Here is a 20,955-nt window from a genome sequence, read left to right on the forward strand (position 1 = left end):
GTCAGAGGATGACATTCACATGACCAACACCATGAGATGGACCCATAATATGATCCAATTACATGAGGAATTAGGGGTTTTGAAGATGGGTACATCCATGGTTGAAATTCCTTAATTTAAATTGGTATAACAGTCAACTATGGTTGAATCAAGAATTAAATACTTTAATTCAATCATCAAAGCTGTAAAGAGGTTAGTAACAAGGCTGACATAGGGGTAGGGTTTAGGATTTGAACATACATGGGGTAATTGGTTTAGTTTCTGAAATTTCCAAACCAATTAGTTATAGAAAAACAGTAGAGAAACCAAACTCATGGTTTAATCTCAGAAACTGATTTGGTATAATTAAAAGAAAGAGTTAGAAGAGCAGAAATTCATCTAGTTTGAAGTCTACATGAAGAGGAATGAATCTAGCGATGGATTCATCAACATAGATCAAAAATTGATGATCTTCCCTTTGATTTAGCAAGGGTTTGAGAAGAAAGAATGATCTAAGATGACTAGAGGTGATGAAGATGATGATTTTACCTTAGGATAGGGATTGATCAAGGTAGCAGCTCTCCTTTTCGGCCTTCCTTCTTCTCCTTTTCCTTTCTCTCCTCTCTTTATTTCAGTCGGTTAGATTAGGAGAGAAATGAATAGAGTCTTAGGGTTTTGTTTTATATATATAGTTAATTAAACTATTGTTATAATGATTTGTCAGTTAAATGAGTTAATTTGTAATAAATCATGTTTAAAGCTGACACACGTACATGTGGACTGATTAGTGGGCCCCGCGTATCCATAATGTTGGGGAAACATTCTAACTAAATATTTGGGATGCTACGGCGAGATCCCTGACTCAAAACACTAGGCCTCGTACTCCCGAGACCAAAATCTGCTGTGACAGAAATCTCTGGTTGATGTAGTAGTCGACCAATGCCATCAACCAGTGTTTACTGACCTTGTTGTCTTTGTGCTGGGACATTCGTGTGTCGGTGTTTTCACATTCGAACACACACACACAAAAAAATATTTATAAAACCAAAAATACCCCTCACATGTTTAGAGCCACTTACCATGATTTATATATTAGATTGTGAATTTTGAAATTGTATGGGGGAGGTACGCGCCGTTTTACCGACAAGCGGCGTGTTACCACCGGGATTCCTTCTTTATCTTCTACCCGCTCGAACATCAAATCAATACTCCATAATGTATACAAGGCTCCAACTTCGGGTTCCGGATTTACATTTGGATTCGGGTTAGGGTTTGGATCGAAATAAGCCAAGCTGTAACAAAAATGAGACAACTTATTGATGAAAATGAAGAAAAAAAGTATAATGCCAAGCGGAATCGCATAACTTCACTTTTTGATCAAGCTCTCTCATGTTATTGTTTGGAGAACTAACTGAAGCATCAGAGAATCCCCCACCCAGAGAATGCTTTGATCCTCTCTTATGCTTTTTTGTTCTTGTAGAGTTGCTCATCCAAGTCATTCTGTCCAGTTTTCTATGGCAATAGAATGGGTGGGGGAATAAACACCAAAGAGTTAGGTAGAGAGTTTGGGATTGAAGGGCCAGATTCCATCAGAATGGTAAAACACCTTGAAGGATTAAAACAGGGGGAGATTACTACACACCTAGCAGCCGAGGAGACCTGGGGACAAAATTTGGCTACTGCCCAAGTTACAGCCATGTTCCTGCTGCTCTAATCATATGCGCCGACTAAGAATACCTTAGGGTATTTTGGAAAATATCAAAACCTTAAGGGGGTTTAGTTGGAGTGATAGAATTCTTTATTCTTCTTCTCCTCCTTGTATCTCTGGTTTTATTTTCCCCAATCCCTTCTCTGGCACACAAACAACCCTCACATTTGTTGGTTGTTGTCTCTCATATCCTCCTATTTCTTCGTCATATGTTAGGCGTGGATTGTCTATCCATAGGCGACCTTTAACCTTTGAATCTCAAATCCAAAATCTATCGCTGATGCTCTTCATTCTGCTAATTTCAATTGCTAATCTTAGATCCGAAATCTGTCACTGATGCTCTTCACTTTACTCATATGTTGAAACAACTTAGAACTTGGAAGCTTCGACGATGTGTGCATCAACTTCAAATGGCGCCAAATATCTCTCTATGGTTCTCTCTGCTTCGTCCCTTCGTTGCTCGCCTTAAAGCTCTGGGCTTGACCAAAAACTCGGTTCTCCGACATCTCGGCTTCCATGGTGTTCTCTACAAGGATACATGCAACTCATTTGGGGAAGATGAGTTGCAAGGGCATTTTTGTTAATTCATCCATTGATTTTAACACGGTTAGACCTAAACTAATGGAATGGGGGCATGTTTTAACTTTTATGAACCTCATGAATGTATGCAGAATTTTCAAAAACTGGGGGTTTTGATTATATTTATGTAATACCTCAAGGGTGGTATATGTAAATTACCCTAATTCTACGACTTTTGCTTTCCCATAAAATAAAATAAAAATAAATTATGGATATTTCCCGGTGTTCTTTCATACGAAGCATGGACCATTGTAGAATATTGTATTGTATGAGGACGATAAGCTCCGTTCGAAAGCCCTCCATTATTTCCAACCTCGCATAACGACGAGCCTTACCAAGAACGGGTCACTCCGTTGTCGGGCAATGCCGTACACGGCAGACGCCAATATAACCTTTGCGGAACGGTAATACAATGGTGACGACCAGTCAATGCTTGCCTGCGACACAAACGTCTAACGGTCGGAACATCTCTCAAGTGGGTCCTCTCCCATGTAACAGTACGATCCCAGCCGTTCGTTTTACCGGGGATTACAAATAAGTTTCCTCAACGAAATCGAATCCTCGCCGTCGCACTCGCGGTGGCGACACGCAAGCACGATAATAGTTCACCCGGCTGTTCAAGTATCGGATTTGCCGGAACGGTAACGTCGGCTTAATTGTAAATTTATTACGTTTTTAGTTAACTTCTCCCTACACCGACCTGACCAGCTGAACTGACCGTTTCGAATCTTGAGAGCGAGAGAGAGAGAGAGAAAGAGAGAGAGAAAGAGAGTATTGGTTTCTCATTTTGACTCTTCAACCGTATACCGATAGTGCGGGTGACGTTAACGTCGACCAGATGCACGGCCGACGGCTCTCTTCTGCACCTCCCACCCATTTGGTGGGGACGGTACCCGATGCTTATCCCCTCCACCCTGTTTTAATTCTCTCCTTCGCTTCCGGCGTACCTTAGCATCTGTACACCACCACCACCACCACCGCCGCCACACCACCACAACTTTCTCTGTTCGAATTCCGTGCCCTTTTTTTTTTTTTGTATCCCCACACATCACCACCACTAGTGAGGTTATCATATTCAATAGCTGATGAAGGAGGAGGCTATGGAGGATCAGGGTGCGCATGCTACCACCAGGTCTCATAACCACCACCCTTTTCCTCACAGTAGTGGTGGTGGTGGTGGTCGAGAAGATTGCTGGAGTGAAGGAGGGACCGCTACCCTAATTGAAGCTTGGGGCGATCGTTATCTCCGTCTCAGTCGTGGTAATCTCCGTCAGAAAGATTGGAAGGAGGTTGCGGATGCAGTAAACGGACGTCAGGGCGGCATCAAGCCCCGCAAAACTGATATCCAATGCAAAAATCGCATCGACACTCTGAAGAAGAAATTTAAGCTTGAGAAGTCTAAGCCTGGTCCTTCCGAATGGCCTTTCTACTCTCGTCTGGATCTGCTCATTGGCACCTCCCCTAACCCCAACTCCAACAAGAAGCGTTTGCCCCAGCCTCTTCAGCCACCGCCATCATTTCATAAGCCTCCTTCTGTTTCCTTCACCATCAAGCATTGCAAGGATAAGCTCAACTTAAACCCTAACCCTAATGCCATTGTTTATTCCGGTGGCTCTTCGTCCAAGTCCAGGCTCAACTCCGCTGGTTCATCTGAGAGCTCTCGTGGTGGTTTGGGTGACGACCATGATGATGATTTTGTGTTCAATGGTGGAATTCAGAAACGTCGGAGGACAGATGGAGAAGGTTCTTCGTCTGATGCGGTCGCGATTAGGGAGTTGGCCAGAGCGATTCTTAAGTTTGGGGAGATTTATGAGAGGATTGAGAGCTCTAAACAGGACCAGATGATTGAGTTGGAAAGGCAGAGAATGGAGTTCACTAAGGATCTTGAGTTCCAGAGGATGCAGATGTTTATGGATGCTCAGCTTGAGCTCGAGAAGATGAAGCGCCCCAAATATGCATCTAGTACAGGTGACCTCCAAATGCTACTTCTCTTTGTTTCTTTAGAAGGATTGGTCTGTGACAAATTCATTATCGTCGTTACTGAATTGGTTGAACTCTTTGTATCTCTTGAGCATTGGATTCTTTACTGCTACCCTGCAAAGACAAACAGTAACTGAGTTGGAGTTGTCTTATGAGCATGAATGAATCTTATCTACAGCATTTTTTACAAGAACTTCCTATTTCTTTAATCTTTACTATGTTTCTTTCAACTACCTCAACTTGAAACATCAGAAGAATAATTTAAGGAGCTGCAGGGTTGTAATCATGTGCAAAGTCTCCTTCTAAAGTTTGCAATAAGTATGCAGACATAGGATTTATCATTTCCTTGTGTCTGAACTTTGGTTCAAGGTTATCCACAGATTTATGGACCTGATTTCCTCAGTTTTCATCAAATACCATGCCCAATTTGTTTTGTGTCTTGAATAAGGCAATAGAATAATACAATATACAGTTCTCCTTAAAGACTTCGTTAGATGTTTATTATGAATGCTGTTCGTCATTCTTGTGCATCTTCTTTTCAATTAGACAAAAGACAGAAAATCTGTTTCTAGAGGTTAGGTTCCAGAAAAAGCTGAAGGTTTCGAGAATCTATTTGAGAGGAGCAGGGTTTGAAAAATGTGATTGGATCGGCCCGAATTGGCCGATCCGGATTGGAATCGGCCGAGGCTGATCCTAATCTGGCCGATATGGATCAGACCAACCATTTACGGAAACTAGGGTTTAGGATTTTTTAGCCGATTTTGACCGATTCCGATCCAATCCGGATCGGAAATGGCCGGGACCGATCCGGATCCCGACTCCTGGTTTTTAAACCCTGGAGAGGAGTGCATTTCTTGTGGGCATTAAAAAGTTTGCTTAGGAGATTTAGGGAACTTCATGAAATAATTATGAGTGATTTATTCCACTATTAGGTCCATGCAAGATTCTTGTGACTGGGAATCCATGTAGCTGTTTCGCTGATGGAAGGAGTTCCTTAGCCAAGATGAAGTCATTGTAGTGAGGGTGTATGCTGTTATTGTTGGAAAAGGTACCCAACTTCATGAAGCTTGTTGTGGGATAGTTTGCTTACATTTTAGAATTTTAGATAGGGGTTGTTGCTCGTCTAGAGAGTGTACAAATCCTTGATTGATTAAATTCCAATATCATTTTCTTAATTCTTTAGTATCTATTGGATTGCAATCAACGAATAGAGTCATTCTCAAACAGAGAGAGAAAGAGAAGAGGAGGGGAGAATGAGGAGATGATGCAGATCGTTCAAAGGATCTACTTATGATGGGCTTAAGAGAGAGAATAAGAGAAAACAAAAGAGAAGATAAGGGGGACTGTGAACAGTACCCATGAACAGTACTTTAGAAGAAAGATGAGAGAGAGAGAAAACTAAGCCTTAACTCATTCCATTATTAAATCGTTGGATTTGGTCATAGGCAAAAGCAAAGTTTAAGGTATCGGTATCGGGTATTGTATCAAAAAGGTGATTTTAAGAGACATATTGTATCGTGTCGAAAAGGTGATTTTAAGAGACGTATCGTATCGTATCGGAGAGACGCAAGATACACTAAAGATACATATGGAAATGCTTAGGATATTGTGTGAAATACAATTTTGAAGCATAAAACACTATAAATAAGTAATATTTAAAATATATTTTAAAAGAGATGTATCAGGTGTATTGATCAGTATCAACCATATTGGGTCACTTATAGATCCTATACAGTTTATATTATTTTAAGGTATTGTATCATGCCGTATCGTATCGGTACCCTAAAAATAAGATACATATCGGTTAGTATCGTGCCGTATCATATTGGTACCCTAAAAATAAGATACAAATTGGTTAGTATCGGCAGATACATTAAGAGACTTAAAACCTTGGGCAAAAGAGGTAGGGGCAGGCCGAAAATGACCCTAGGAGAAGTAGTGAGGAAAGAAATGCATAGTTTAGGTCTGGTATCAAGTATGACTTCAAATAGAGCTGATTGGAGGGCAAGGATTCATGTTGCCGACCCCATTTAGGTGGGATATTGCTGAGTGGTTGTGTTCCTCTCTTTGTACTTGTAGTCTTTATTTTCTTCGGCTTTGCATGGATCCATGTAGCCGATCCCATTTAGTTGGGAGAAGGATAACTTGTTGGATTTGGCTAGAGGCCTACATAACTTTGTAATGACTCAAAACAGGAAAATAAAAAATTGTAGAAACAAAGATGGACCCTATCTCCCAACTGCAAACTATATGGGAGGTTTCCTAAACTGGCTATAAAATTGAAAATAGAAGCTAGAAACAAATAAAAAAAGGAGACTAACTAAAAGAAAACTGACCTAAACATTACCGGATTTATAGTAACTTAATCCAGCCCAACTATTACCATATAATAATAAGGAAATAAAAACCAAGCAGAATTTGGCATGGACAGTAACATGTTGTTGAAATATGGCCCGGTTCTCTTATTGGTTCAGTTCTCTTGTTAAAGTGTGTAATGTAACTAGATACATTGTAGTATCTAGATTCATTATGCACATGTTAATTGTGTTAGATAAGGATTGAGCAATCCTTCCATTTTTGTAATAGTCCTAAGTTATAAATAAAGTGGTGGCCTCTGTCTCCTTGACCAGCCAAATCATTCTCTCTCTTTTCTTTTCTCAACTTGGTATCAGAGCTCAAAACCCTACAAAGATTTTTTGGTTTTCTTTCCACCGCCGCTGCCAGTAGAGCTCTGGCGCCAATCCTCAAGGCGTCTGCCTCCCTATGTCAAACATGGTTGACTAAATATGCGCCAATGCATGTTGTACCACGTTTGACATTCGCTAACAGCCGCTAACAGGTGTCCTTGCACCACCATCTTCACCGCCTACCACCATCATGGCCCACCAATAGCCGCTGGTCACTCCAATGACTACCGCCAGCACTAGGGGCTCCGCCCCTGTTTCATGATTCCAGGGTCTCTCGTCCTCCCTGCCACTGCCATTCTAGGGGCTCCCGCCTCCTGCTGCTGCCATTCTAGGGCCTCCTGCCCCCTGCCGCTGCTATTCTAGGGGCTTCTCCCCCCTGCCGCTGCCATTCCAAGGGCTCGCCTTCCAGGGACTCCAGCCCCATCGTTGCAACCTCCAGGGCCTTAAGCCATTTGTCACAGAACTCAAGGGAGTCCAGAGACTTCCAGCCCCTTTGATGCAGCCATTTGGCCTCTTCTAGGCTCCGTTGTTGGTACTACCACTGCTACCTACCACTCTACTGCTGTGTTTCACCTTACAGATGATATGGTAGCCTTTCCACCACTACTTTTTTGCATTCTTCATATGTTACAACACCCTTTCAATTACTTTATTGTGACCCATGGCGGAGGATAGTTATGTTAATGACTCCATGAGAGACCTTGGGGGTAGTGAGGTGAGTTTTGTTGGGACTCATGGCCATAGCTTGTCTCTTAAACTTGGTCCAACTAAGTTGAATGAGTCTAATTATCTTGTATGGTCACGGGCATGCCTCTTGACTATCCATGGGAATCATCTTTCGGGGTATTTGATTGGAGACACCCCCATGCCATCTAGTGGTACTGCTAAGACTACATGGCTCACCAATGATGCCTTGGTGATGTCTTTCCTCTTGAATTCCATGGAACCTCAGATTAGTGCCAGTTTTGTTCTTCTCAACTCTGCACAGGAACTATGGGATGTTGTCCATCAGACTTATGCTCAGACCAGCTACTATGTTCAAAGCTATGAGCTCCGACGTCAGGTTCGGGAAACCACACAAAGGGATATGTCCCTTACCTCCTATTATGCTGCCCCAAATGCACTCTGGCAACAACTGGATTTTTATCATCCAGTCTGTATGGTCTGTTCAACTGACATTACTACCTTTCAGAAGGAACATGAGATGGAGCGGGTCTATGTTTTTCTCATAGGCTTAAATCCAAAATATGATCAGTTTCGAGTTCAAATTCTGGGCCGAGATAAATTCTTGACTCTTCTCCAGGCATATAATATTTTGTAGCATGAAGATCACTGCCGCTCTGTGATGATGCCTCCTACCGCATCTCCTACCATGGCACCTTCCACTTCATCTGCCTCCCATCTCGCCCAGTCAAGTATATTTTTGGCCTCCTCTCAGTCTAGCTCTTCGTGGCTTCTTGGTTTTGGAGCCTCTGACCATATGACCAGCTTATCGGACTTGTTTCACTCTTATAAACCTTTGTTCGGGTAAGGACAAGGTCCAAGTGGTTGATGGTTCTCTCTCAGCTATTTCTGGTAAAAGCTATATATCTTGCACCCCTGCTATTTTGTAATCCTCTGTTTTACATGTCCCTAACCTCTGTGCCAATTTGCTTTCTATACACCGTCGTACCACTGATCTTAATTGTTTTGTTCACTTTTTCTCTACCCACTGTGTTTTTCAGGACCTAGCGACAGGGGCAACGATTGGATATGGTAGAGTACAAAATGGTCTTTACCATATGGATCCATGTCTCATTGCCGCTCCTTTACCAGTTTCTGCTCATATTACTCGAGAAGATAGTGTTCTTCGACAGTTGCATCATGAGTACTACAGTCTAGGTCATCCTTTTATATTTTGCATCGTTTGTTCCCTGCTATGGTTAAATAGTTTAACTTGGATCATTTTAATTGTGATGTTTGCGAACTTGCCAAGTACACGCGGTCCTCCTATTTTCCAAGTTATAATAAAAGTCTAATTCCATTTTCTGTTATTCACTCTGACTTATGGGGTCCTTCTAGGACAATTGCTCAAGGTGGGTAGAAATGGTTTATTACTTTTATTGATAATTGTACTATACTAACCTTGGCCTATCTTCTTCACACTAATTTTGAGTCCTTTTCCTACTTCTAAACTTTCCATAAAATGATCCAAACCCAGTTCAATGCCCAAGTTAAGGTTCTCCGAAGCGACAATGGGATTGTGTACCTTGATGGACCTTTTCTCCATTATCTTGATACCCACGGCATCCTCTCTCAGACTTCCTGTGTTTGCATACCGAAACAAAATGGTATACCGGAACGCAAGAACTGCCATCTCTTGGAGGTCACGCTCTCTCTACTGTTTACCACTAATGTCCCAAAGTTTTATTGGGAGATGCTGTTCTTATTGCTGCCTTTCTCATAAATTGGGTTCCTTCCAGTGTCTTTGGCTTCAAGAAACCCCCCCATAAGTCAGCTTCCTAATCCCGCTATTGCTTCTCATCTCCCTCCCCATGTGTTTGGATGTGTTTGCTTTGCTCATAACTCATCCCCCTCTGGTTGAAATTAGACCCCCGAGCCTTCTGATGCATCTTCCTTGGGTATTCTACTTCTCAGAAAGGTTTTAAGTGTTATCATCCTCCCTCTCGCAAGCTTTTCATCACCATGGACGTCACTTTCCATGAGGATGAACCTTACTAATAGTCTTCTCTTCAGGGGGAGACTTTAGAAGAAGATAGCCCTTCATCACCGTTCATCATAGACACTGTTCTTCTTCAGGTGGAGCAAATAGATATATTTCAGGGGGAGCAAACAAGTGAGATCAATGCTGCCACAAAAAAGGATCTTATTACCTTTCAACGAAAGGAAAAGACTATCCCTGACATACCATGTCCACCTTCGCTCTCTGAGCTGGTCCCACCAATCTAAGTACCGGGTAACACATCTTCTCCTACCTTTAATTATAGTCCTATTGCCCTAAGGAAAGTAGTCAGAACTTGTACCAAACACCCTATTTCTAACTTCGTCTCTTATGAATCATTATCTCCCTCCTATTGTGCCTTTGTTTCTTTGTTGTCTTTTGTGTCTATTCAACAGGGTTGGAAGGAGGCTATCACAAACCCAAAATGGAGGAATGCCATAGTAGAGGAAATGCAGGCCTTGAAGAAGAATGATACTTAGGAGCTTGTACCTTCTCCTAAAGGTTAGAAACCAATTGAATGCAAATGGGTGTTCACCGTGAAACAAAATGTAGATGGGACCATTGCTCATTATAAGGCTAGATTAGTTGCCAAGGGATTCACTCAGACTTATGGCATCGATTACCAGGAGACTTTTGCTCTAGTTGCAAAAATGAATTATGTTCGAACCTTGTTATCCTATGCTGCAAATCTTGGATGGAGTCTTCAACAACTGGATGTAAAGAATGCCTTCCTGAATGGTGATCTTGAGGAAGAGGCTTGCATGGATATTCCTCCTGGTTTAGACTCACTTGCTACAGTTGGCAAAGTCTGTCAACTCAGAAAGTCACTCTATGGCCTGAAACAGTCTCCTTGTGCATAGTTTGGCAGGTTTCAAAAAGCAATGGTCAAGTTTGGCAACAAGCAGAGTAATGTTGATCGCATAGTTCGAGAACTCGCGAGATCTCGGTGAGATCTCGCCGAGTTTCTCGGTTTTTGGAAAAGCCCAGACGAGACTGCCTGCGAGTCTCAAAAGTGCAATATCTTGGCGAGATCTCAGATCTCGGTTTCGACCCATTATTTTAACCCACCTGCCACTTAAATACCTTACCTAACTGGACAAAACTTGACATATCTCGGTGAGATCTTGGCGAGATCTCGGATCTCGGGTCCAGATCTTGAGTTGACCCAAAGTTGAGGCTTCGAGTTGGAAAAAAAAAAATGCACCAACTCGGCGAGATCTCGACTCGTCTCGGTTTTTCCAAGAGCCGAGTTGGTACTGGGACCCGAGTTTTAGTACCTTGGTTGATCATACCTTATTTGTCAAACACAAGGATGGAAAAGTCACAATACTTGTTGTATATGTGGATGACATAGCGATTATTGGAGATGACGAGACAGAAATATCATTTCTGAAGACCCGGTTGGCAGCTGTATTTTAAACTAAGGATCTGGGATATCTCAAATACTTCTTGGGGATTGAAGTCGCCCGATCCAATAAAGGGATCTTCATATCTCAACAAAAGTATGTCTTAGACCTTCTTGAAGAAACATGGATGCTTGAGTGTAAACCTGTTGATTCTCCCATTGGAGTCAATCACCAACTGGGTTGCCCAGGTGGTGATTCTGTAGACAAAGAAAGATACCAGCGCATCGTTGGAAGACTTATCTATCTTTCCCACACCAGACCAAACATTGCCTATGCTGTGTGAATTGTTAGTCGGTTTCTTCATGATCCGAAGACCACTCACCTTGAAGCAGTATATAGAATTCTTCGTTACGAAAAGTTGGTTCTAGGGAAAGGAATCATGTTCTCAAACAATGGAAGTCTAAAGTTGGAGTCCTTTACTGATGTTGACGTGGCTGGCTCTGCTGATGACCGAAGATCCACTTCAGGCTACTGTACGTTCCTTGGAGGAAATTTGGTGACTTGGAGGAGCAAGAAACAATTCGTGGTTTCCTAATCCAGTGCTGAGGCAGAATACAGGGCGATGGCACAAGGTGTTTGTGAGCTCATGTGGCTGAAGAAACTCTTCCATGATCTGAGAATAGCACCAGAAAGGCCTATGAGACTCTACTGTGACAATGAAGCTGCAATCAGTACAGCTCATAACCCTGTTCAGCATGATAGGACAAAACATGTTGAGATTAACCGACACTTCATCAAGGAGAAGATTAAAGAAGGTCTAATTTGCACTCCATTTGTTACTGCTGAGAACCAACTTGCTGATGTGTTCACTAAAGGCTTAACAGTCAAATCCTTCGATACTATTGTTTCCAAGTTGGGCATGTGCGATATATATGCACCAACTTAAGAGGGGATTGTTGAAATATGGCCCAGTTCTCTTGTTAAAGTGTGTAATGTAACTAGATACATTGTAGTGGAAGAGATGGACAGAAAAAGTAACTCCTGAGATCCTAGAACAATGAAATAAAAGTTACTTTCTAAAAACTGAAATTAGAAACTACCTAATTAGCTAGTAGTTACAAGGAAATAGAAGGAAATCAAAGTAGAAAGTGAATATTAAACTAAAAGATCTCAACAACAACTCTCCTTGTCCTCCACGCAAGCTGTCCCTAGGACCCACAGAATATCTCTCAAAAAGTCTTCTACAAAGCTTAGCAAAACCTCCACACATAGTCCAAGCTGGGCCCCATGAAATCTGATAAGAATCTCCCCCTTTGAACTGCTGATCGATGGATATTTGTGGCAGAACCTGGCTGGACCTATGGACCTTAATAACTCCATCACATAAGCCCAAATATGGGCCTGAACATGGCCTAAACTGATGGCCAGAATAGGCTCTGTTTTCGGCTGGTTATAACCAAACCCATGTGGACCCTTTAGGGGTCTGTTTGGACTAGCCCTACACTGCATCATTTCAACGGTTGCTTATTTTATTCTCATTGTTCGTGAGAAGCCAAAACTCTTTTTTAGATTGAAGATTGATGTTGATCATGTGATGTTAATTCTACGTCACTTCAAAACTTGAGGACGAGTTTTTTCCGGCAAGGGAGAAATTGATGCAGGAAAATTACAAAAGTGGGCTTATTTCAGGTTCTATACATGCTGGACCTTTGTTCCAATGTGTTCTCATTGTAGTAAGCCACTTTAATGGCCTAAAATAATTCTAGGAAAGAATATGGGGTTTGTTTTATTATTTAGCATAAGTTGAGTCCTAGTTAGAATAGGAGTTGTATTAAGTCTTTGATTACTAGTCGGTTTGGGCTATTTTTAGTCATGTTAGAAGTTATACTTTGAGATAGTCATGTTAGAAGTTATACTTTGAGAGTATACAACTCAATGACTCAGCCTTTTTCCAACTAAATGTGGTCGCCTACATGGATCCTTGCCCTCCAATCAGTTCTGTTCGAGGTCATACTTGATACAAGGCGTAAGCTATGCATGTCTTTCCTCACCACTTCACCTAGGGTAATTTTAGGCCTGAACCTAGCTCTTTTAGATCTCTTCAATCTGAATCAAATTACTCCTTCGTACTGGAGCATCCCAAAGCCTCCGTTGAACATGGCTATGCTACCTCAAACAACTTTCTCGTAGCCTATCCTGTATTGGTACTACTCCCAAATCAGCTCTAATTCATTCCATACTGTATCCTTCCTAGTTTTGCCACACATTTATCTCAACATTCTCTTCTCCACTACACGTAGTTTATTTATATGGCACTTTTTCACTGCCCAACATTCCGCACCATACATCAATTCAACTCAACTCAACTCTACTCAGCCTTATCCCAACTAAATGGGGTCCGCTACGTGGATCCTTGCCCTCCAATCAGTCAACTCAACTCAACCTTATCTCAACTAAATGGGGTAGGCTACATGGATCCTTTTTCTCTATTCAAAGCCATACTTGTTACTAATCCTAAGCTGTGCATATCTTTCCTCACCACTTCTATTAGAGTTATTTTAGGCCTACTCCTGGTTCTTTTAGCTCCTTCAATCTGAATCAATCACCCATCTGTACCGAAGCATTCAAATACCTCTGTTGCTTGTGTCCATGCCATCTTTAATCACTTTCTTCTAAGTTATCATGTTTCGGAGTTACTCCTAAGTTAGCTCTAATTTGTTCATTCCTTATTTTATCTTTTGTAGTTTTACCACTCGTCCATCTCAACATCCTCATTCTAGCTACACTAAGTTTGTGTAGATGTGTTTCTTCACTACCCAGCACTCAACTCCATACATCATTGCTGATCGTATAATTGTCCTATAAAATTTCCTTTTGAGTTTAAAGGAATTTGTTGATCACACAACACTCCGGACGCACCCCTCCTCTTTATCTACCCTATTCTAATTATTTGTGCAACATCATCCTCTATTTCTCCTTTATTTATGATTGAACCCAGGAACCTAAAATTTTCACTTTGCGGTGTCTCCCTATAATCAGTTTTTAATATCTCAGTTTCAAACCTAATGTTACTAAAGTTACACACCTTATACATTGTTTTTATTCTACTTATTTTAAAACCTTTTTAGTGCAAGGTTGATCTCCATAATTCTGACTTTCTATTTTTTCTTGCTTTTGTTTCATCCACCGAGGGATCTGATCTTTAATGTGTCTGGTCATGTTGTCTTGATAATCGCAAACAAATATGGGCTTAAAACTGATCCTTGATGTAATCCATTATAATTGGGAGTCATTACCAGCCCCCCCCCCCGTGGTAGTTCTTACACTAGTCACTACTCCATTATACTTATCTTTAACTATGTCCACATATTTAATCAAAATACTTTCTTCTCTAACATTTGGCATTCAGTTCCACGAATTTATGAGATATAGCTTTCAGTTTTTCGAAGTTTTGTATTATAGATTCAGTAGTTGCTGCTATGGATTCAATAGTGTGCTTAGTGGATTCTAAGTGGGCTTTAGGTGTATTCCTGGCCTGTTTGTCCTATCTATCTTTCTATCTATTTTTGTTTCAAGATTAAAAGTCAGTTTTTTGCTAGTTCTATACTCCTTACAGCGCCCCTGTTTTGTGTTCTGAATCAGTCATGTTCTTATCATAATTTGTCAATCGCTACTCTGATTTGGCTGTATTCTGAGATTTAAGGTTTGGGAATTCTGTTTGCAGATCTAAATTCTATTGGTCTATTAGTATTTTTGTTGAACTGCTACTTACATTCATAGTGGCTCTAGGACTCTATTTGATCTTGCTATTCTGTCATCAGATGTGGCTGAAATTCCCCAGGCTGATTCTGTTAGTAGAATATATCATTCGTCTAAAGTTTGGTTCTTTTCTGAGCTTTCTGTGTTGTGTTATAAAGTTTCTCCAAATTCTGGTTTGTTCCCCCTGTTTTTGGTCCTGTTGTGAGCTAGTTTCTGCTAGACTATTCTGGTCTGGAAACTGGTTTACATTAGTACCACTGTGGCTGGAATTTTATCCTCTTTGATTTTGATTTTAACAAATTTTTTTTTTGTTGCGTGAGCTGGACTTTAACCCGAGGCCTATAGGTGTATGTATCAACCATTCAAGCTACAGTTGGCCCACTTTTTGTTTTTTTTTTCTTTGCTTTCTTTAAGAAGTGCCAAAGTCAGTCAAATTATTTTGGAAGATTGCTTGCTTGTGGCTATCCGTCTCCCCCTGTTTTGTTTGGTTGCCCCTCTGCTTCCTTTGTCTTATTGTGCCAATTTTGGTTACTGACATGGTGTTGCTACAAATCAAAACATTTGTATCTGTATTTTGGCTTCTTGATTCAAACAGGTCCAATGCAGGCTTCACATTAATTGCTCTACTCGTACCCTTTTTATTAATTTTTTTTTTATTCGAAGAAAGTCTTACACCCATTACTTGACAATTAGAATGCTGTAGGACTAGAGTTCCACAATAATTCAGTCCTTAAAGAGTGAAACAAGCCCTAAAATTAAATCTAGAATAGTCCAGCTAGGGTTGATTTAGGAGAGAGAGGAAGCTCATTTATTACTGTTTAGTTAGAAGTGATACGAAATGAAAAAGGGATTTCATGATGAAGTTAGGGTTGTGGTTTAGGTTATTATTTATGATATTGGATGATTTTTTTTGGGGGGTGAATAAAAATTGTATTACCAAAGCCCCAGGGGGGGCGAGGGGGAACGAGGGGGGGGGGGGGATATACAAAGGATATAAAGATAGGGGGGGGGGGGGGGAAGAGACAGACCCAATTAATGGCGTCTCAAAAGAGCACTATCTAAACCGTAGGATATAACAATATGCCTGTTCCTTGGGGAATCCAAAAAGGTCTTATGAGGCAAAAAACTGATCTTCAAGGAGACATCCAAAACAATGGCTTTCCTAATCAAGTCAAAGGAACGAGAGTTGAAGGTCCATCTCCGAATGTTCCTCTCCATCCAAATGAGATATAGAGCCGCGCCAAACCCAAGCTTGCCAATAGTGTCACAGATAGAGCAGCCTGGGTAAGTCATGACCATCCAAAGCCACTCTCTAGCAAAAGGGAAGGGTCTCCTACAGCAAGGCCAAATAAACAAAAGGGCTTTTTTCCAGATGGTAGAAGTAAAAGGGCAATCAAAGAAGAGGTGATCAATATCTTCGGAACCGTTCCAACAGAAGATATTGGATGATATATTAGTGCAAGGTAAAGGTGGAATAGAATCTAGTGATTGGATTTTGGGTTTCTAGACTGCTACAGCTTCTGTTATGAGTTAATGGAAATTAAAAAAAAAAATCTTGTAAGATCAGTCCAATTACCACAGCAAATCATATGGTTATAGGGCCAAATTATTTAGGATTTGGGTTTATGAGGTATGATGTTGGATGATTATTTAATTCAAGATTAAGGATAAATGGAATTTGAGCGATTGAATTGTGGGTTTGTAGATTGTAACTGCGTCTGTTATGTTTTCATAAAAAATATAACCTGTGCAATACCAGTCCAATGGCCAAGGCAAATCTAGGGTTTGGTGAGGGTAATATGGATCAGTAATGTTAAAGTGAGGACCTTGTCATGAACCATAGAAAAAAAAGGTTAAATTGAGGACCTGATGAACAATGGACTAATGAACACCATTATCTAAAACTGAACTAAACCCAATGCCCGTAAGTTTAATTACAATTATGGTACTGCCACTGCAACAATGGTAGACCCAACCTATAAGGAAACCCTTCCATCCACTCATACTATTTTTCTACGCCTAACTTGTTTACATGAGCTTCAATGTCAAAAGGTGCCTCGTTTTGGCTACCCATTTTTTTTATTCTTGGAAGTATTTTTCTTGGGGTTGAAGGATGAGATGATATATAACACCAACTGAACAGTTTTACAATGGTGTATAACTTGAACCTAAGTCTTAGTGGGAAAATATATGATGAGGGTTTCGTAAAGAATCAATTCCTCTCAACCCTTAGCAGGTGCAGCTGGGATGGGGATGGGAGTCTTTATTTGAAATTCAAATATTCTATAGATATTTATTATACAGCCAACAATAATAACATTAACATGAACGGAATGGTCAATTCTTGCTTCCTGTATATTTGACTGTACAATCAACGAATGCCGATTGTTGACACAGGGAAAACAGATCAAGTGCTGCAAGAGCCATGTTTAAACAGGAAGAAGGCTGGATCAGATTATGCGTGAAAGATTTGATTGTAGTAAATAAGAACAAATTCAATTTGTTAGAAGGAAAAAACTAAATTATGTAACAAAGAGTACCAGAAAACTTTAAGTTACCAGCAACAGCAATAGATATAGGATGAACAGAAACAAGTACATCTATTGCAGCTGAATTAATGATTCGCCTACAAGGAAGATTTAAGTTCATAAAATCAAAAACCTTATAACTGTATGACATGGCCCCTGGTGGCCTTGGTGGCCTTCTTTTTAACGTCTTCCTTGTTGGACTTTGAAGGTAAGAAAGAAATAGAAAAACAACAATGGAAAACATGAACTGCCTGTAACCCTGTTGGACTGATTCGTAATAATTTAGTTACTCACTTGACTAGTCACTAAGGCTATTCTTCTTTAAGTGCTAAGAAAACCGCATGACTCTTGCTCCTGGAGAGAGCTCATATGACTTCTAAGTAATTCAAATGATTTTCTAAGTTATGGGTTTTAAAGTCCAATACAATAAAGGCCAAAGCTTGACAAAAAGTTAACCCACCTTTAATACAACGGGGGTGGGACTGAATATATTGAACTGAAGTACTCCATCCTCAAGATATTCTCAATTTACTTCAATGCAGAAATAAATCCCCAGGACATTTTGAACTATCAGCTGGGTAGCTCCACTATCTTCTAGAGCCGTTCGACCCAAAAATGGTACCACATGAATCACCCTTCTAAAGAAAACACATATGGACTTTCAAGTTGTGGGCTTTATAGCTCAGTTTAATTCTTAAACCCTGTTGAGTGATTGGATAAATCGGGAAAAAGAACTATTGTGAAACTGAATTTATTAAAGTAAAGCACTCAGATCTTCAAGATCCTCTGAATTTGCACCTCAGATGCTGAACTGAATTTGATGGACCTTTCAAACTATCCATCGGAGAACTACACTACTTTCTAAAAAGTAGCACATTGGAGTTTGGAACATGTGTGGACCCTTAGCTTCTGAAAGTACTAAGCACTTGGTCCTCTCAAGTCTCAACTGATCTCACATTGCACCACCAGATATTAAACTACCAAAGCAATAGGGGATTTGTACTTGTATCTACAGGCTTGGCCTCTTGGGCAGAAAATGGTTAGCATACAGCTTTCTGTGGCTAATTGTCATTATTAATAGAATAAGTTCTTGGGAAGTGCCAGGAACATGAGCTTTAAATGCTCTTTGGTCCATATAGGCTCCATTGAAAAAATGGATCACAATAGTGAATGCTTGTGAAGCATATGGCGATCTCTTAGCTTTTATTGCACTGTTTGTTGAATGTAATATTACCAATATTATAGGTACAATTATTGATAAATAGATAGATTGATAACAAAGATTTTAGATCTAGTAAGTAATGGGACATGTGGCCCTGTTTTCCTGGAGAATGGCATATGCTGTTACAGACAAGTCATTTCCTGCAATAGTGGAATTTATTTTTTTTTGAATCTTATCCATAACCTCGTAGGTTTTATCCAATTGTCATGTTTTGCAAAAAATATTTTCAATATTTTACATTTAAAATAGGAGATATAAATTTTGTCCTATACATGGCAATGGTTGTGTTTATCCAGGTGCCACATTATGCCTTACCTTTCTGAAAATATTTCACATCAAAGCAAAAGGAGCCGAAGATGTAAATTGAATCTAGCCCGTTCACTATTTTGAGTAAATAAGATCTCCAATAATAATATAGAAGAAAGATAGAAGGAAGACAAAGAAGCAAGCCTATCGATGAGTGCCAAGTGTCAAATATATGACCAAGGAAATGAGTGTGCCAAGGAAGCCTTTATCCTTGGAAACTGTTGGATTAATGGAGTGTGACATTTTGTAATGGGTCATAGTTTTTTACAAGGTAGTTGTTTAAACTGAATATGAATGATGGTTCAAATTGAAATGAGCTCATTCACCAGTTGAACCTTCATTGTGCATATTTTTCTCTTAACTGTATTTTGCTGCATTTGAATCTACTACTGCATCTTTCTTCTTCTTTTGTTTTGTAAAGCATCAGACACTTGTATTTTAGTTTCTGGGTTGTTTCTTGCTTTTTCAGGGGAATCATTGTTTTGTACTTTTTAGAGGGCGGGCCTTGGTGCAACGGTAAGGTTGCTCCATTGTGACCAAGTGGTCACGGGTTCGAGTCTGGAAACAGCCTCTCTGTGAAAGCAGGGGTAAGGCTGCGTACATTTATGACCCTCTCCAGACCCCGCAGTGGCAGGAGCCTCATGAACTGGGTACCCCCAATGTTTTGTAGTGTTCAAGTATCTGGTCAGATGCTTTGCCTTATTCCCCCCTCCTCCTCCTCCCCCTCCCCCTCTCCTTTAAATCAATGATGGGACTTTAGAGGATGTACTAGTCTATTCCTCCATTTTATTATCTAAATCTTTGCAATTGCAAGATGAGATCATGAGGACAATGTTCTATAATGTTATATTGCTGTTTTCTTATCCTGATCGTCCATAAGAGTCTTATAAGCATTTTTTCTGCTTTTGACATAAATTTTGACAGGGAAGAAGTTGTAGGTGGAGATAGCTTGAGATTCATTATCTGTAAAGATGAAGATGGTATGCAGGTCTTACATGAAAAATGTCTCTTGAGGTAGATCTTAACCCTTCAGGAAAGTACAGAGTACAGAGTTCGGTGTGATATTATCTGTTGATTTTGAATTTCTTGAGACAACATGCCTGCAGGGTGATGTACTTTGTACATTAGTCTTTATCACCAAATTTTTTGTTTTTTGAGTGCAAGTTTTGTATGGGTACTTTGAGTCACAATTTGAGTTTTTTTGTTTTTTGTTTTTTGTTTTTGGGTGCTAAAATCACAATTTGATGATATACATCAATGTCAAGCCTTTAGGAAGCCTGGTGATGTTATGCAGTTGTGTTGTGCAAGGTGTGTTTTTTTGACGGGAATATTAAGTTGTATCACGCAGAGCGCTGTGTACAGATTTTTCAGTTCGTCACTCTGATGGTTTCTTAAGATTGGTCTCCCTTGCTTATGCTCCTCGGGGGAAAATGATTTACTAAAATAGATTTCAGAAAAATCTGTACACACTGCCTGTTTGCATGGTACTCTCAAATTCTCTCTCCTGTTGACAGTTTCAATCTTCCCTTACATGTGGGTCCCTGTTGACGACCCATGTGGTGCTTCCTCTCATGTCCTCATTATTTGGACGTGGAGATTCCATTATTCGCCAGCGGCGTAAAGATCCCCTCCCCAATAAATTTTAAGATTGAGGGTGTTATGCTAATCTTTTCAATTAGGTGTTAGGCCTGAATCATTACATTCATTACATTCACGAGAGAGAGAGAGAGTTAATTAGCTCCCAGTGGCCATGATTAGCCCACATTGTGCGGCGAAATCAAAGGCCATCTTCTTCCAAGTAATCAATAAGCTCCTCCTAGTCCTTCGCAACTATTGGAAACCAAAATTTCAATAAATTCATTTGATTCGTAGTGACTACTGGATTTCTTTGGTAACTCAAATGTTTATCCTTGTGTAGACTTGAGATCGAGCATCACATATAATAAATTCCCAGATGACTCAAAAAGATCCTTAGATATGTAGACACCCAATTTTGTCCTCTCCCCCCTAATGCTAGACGATGATGAAATTGGAATTTTTCTAAAGTATGGAAGTGATTCTCTCATTATATCTCATAGTGTCTCCCTTGTCTTGAGCAGTGTTTTTAGTTCTCATGATGGCATAGGTGGTTAAAATTGA

At 40.3% G+C, this 20,955-nt stretch overlaps 1 protein-coding gene across 1 annotated transcript; it reads left to right on the top strand.

Annotated features, from left to right (window-relative positions):
• The first annotated feature begins 3,062 nt into the window (after positions 1–3,062).
• LOC122672717 (trihelix transcription factor ASIL2-like) lies at positions 3,063–19,950 on the top strand. The gene is made up of 3 exons (XM_043870193.1): positions 3,063–3,234; positions 3,270–4,234; positions 19,741–19,950. Exons 2-3 carry the CDS (start codon positions 3,352–3,354, stop codon positions 19,752–19,754), a joined length of 897 nt encoding a protein of 298 aa, XP_043726128.1. The 5' UTR covers positions 3,063–3,234; positions 3,270–3,351; the 3' UTR covers positions 19,755–19,950.
• Positions 19,951–20,955: the final 1,005 nt, after the last annotated feature.

The sequence above is a fragment of the Telopea speciosissima genome, chromosome 8, assembly GCF_018873765.1.
Source record: "Telopea speciosissima isolate NSW1024214 ecotype Mountain lineage chromosome 8, Tspe_v1, whole genome shotgun sequence".
In the NCBI taxonomy this organism is placed as follows: domain Eukaryota; kingdom Viridiplantae; phylum Streptophyta; class Magnoliopsida; order Proteales; family Proteaceae; genus Telopea; species Telopea speciosissima.

What these genes read in the sequence shown, in the direction of transcription:
- LOC122672717 (XM_043870193.1), top strand. Translation starts at nt 3,352, where the DNA reads ATGAAGGAGGAGGCTATGGAGGATCAGGGTGCGCATGCTACCACCAGG.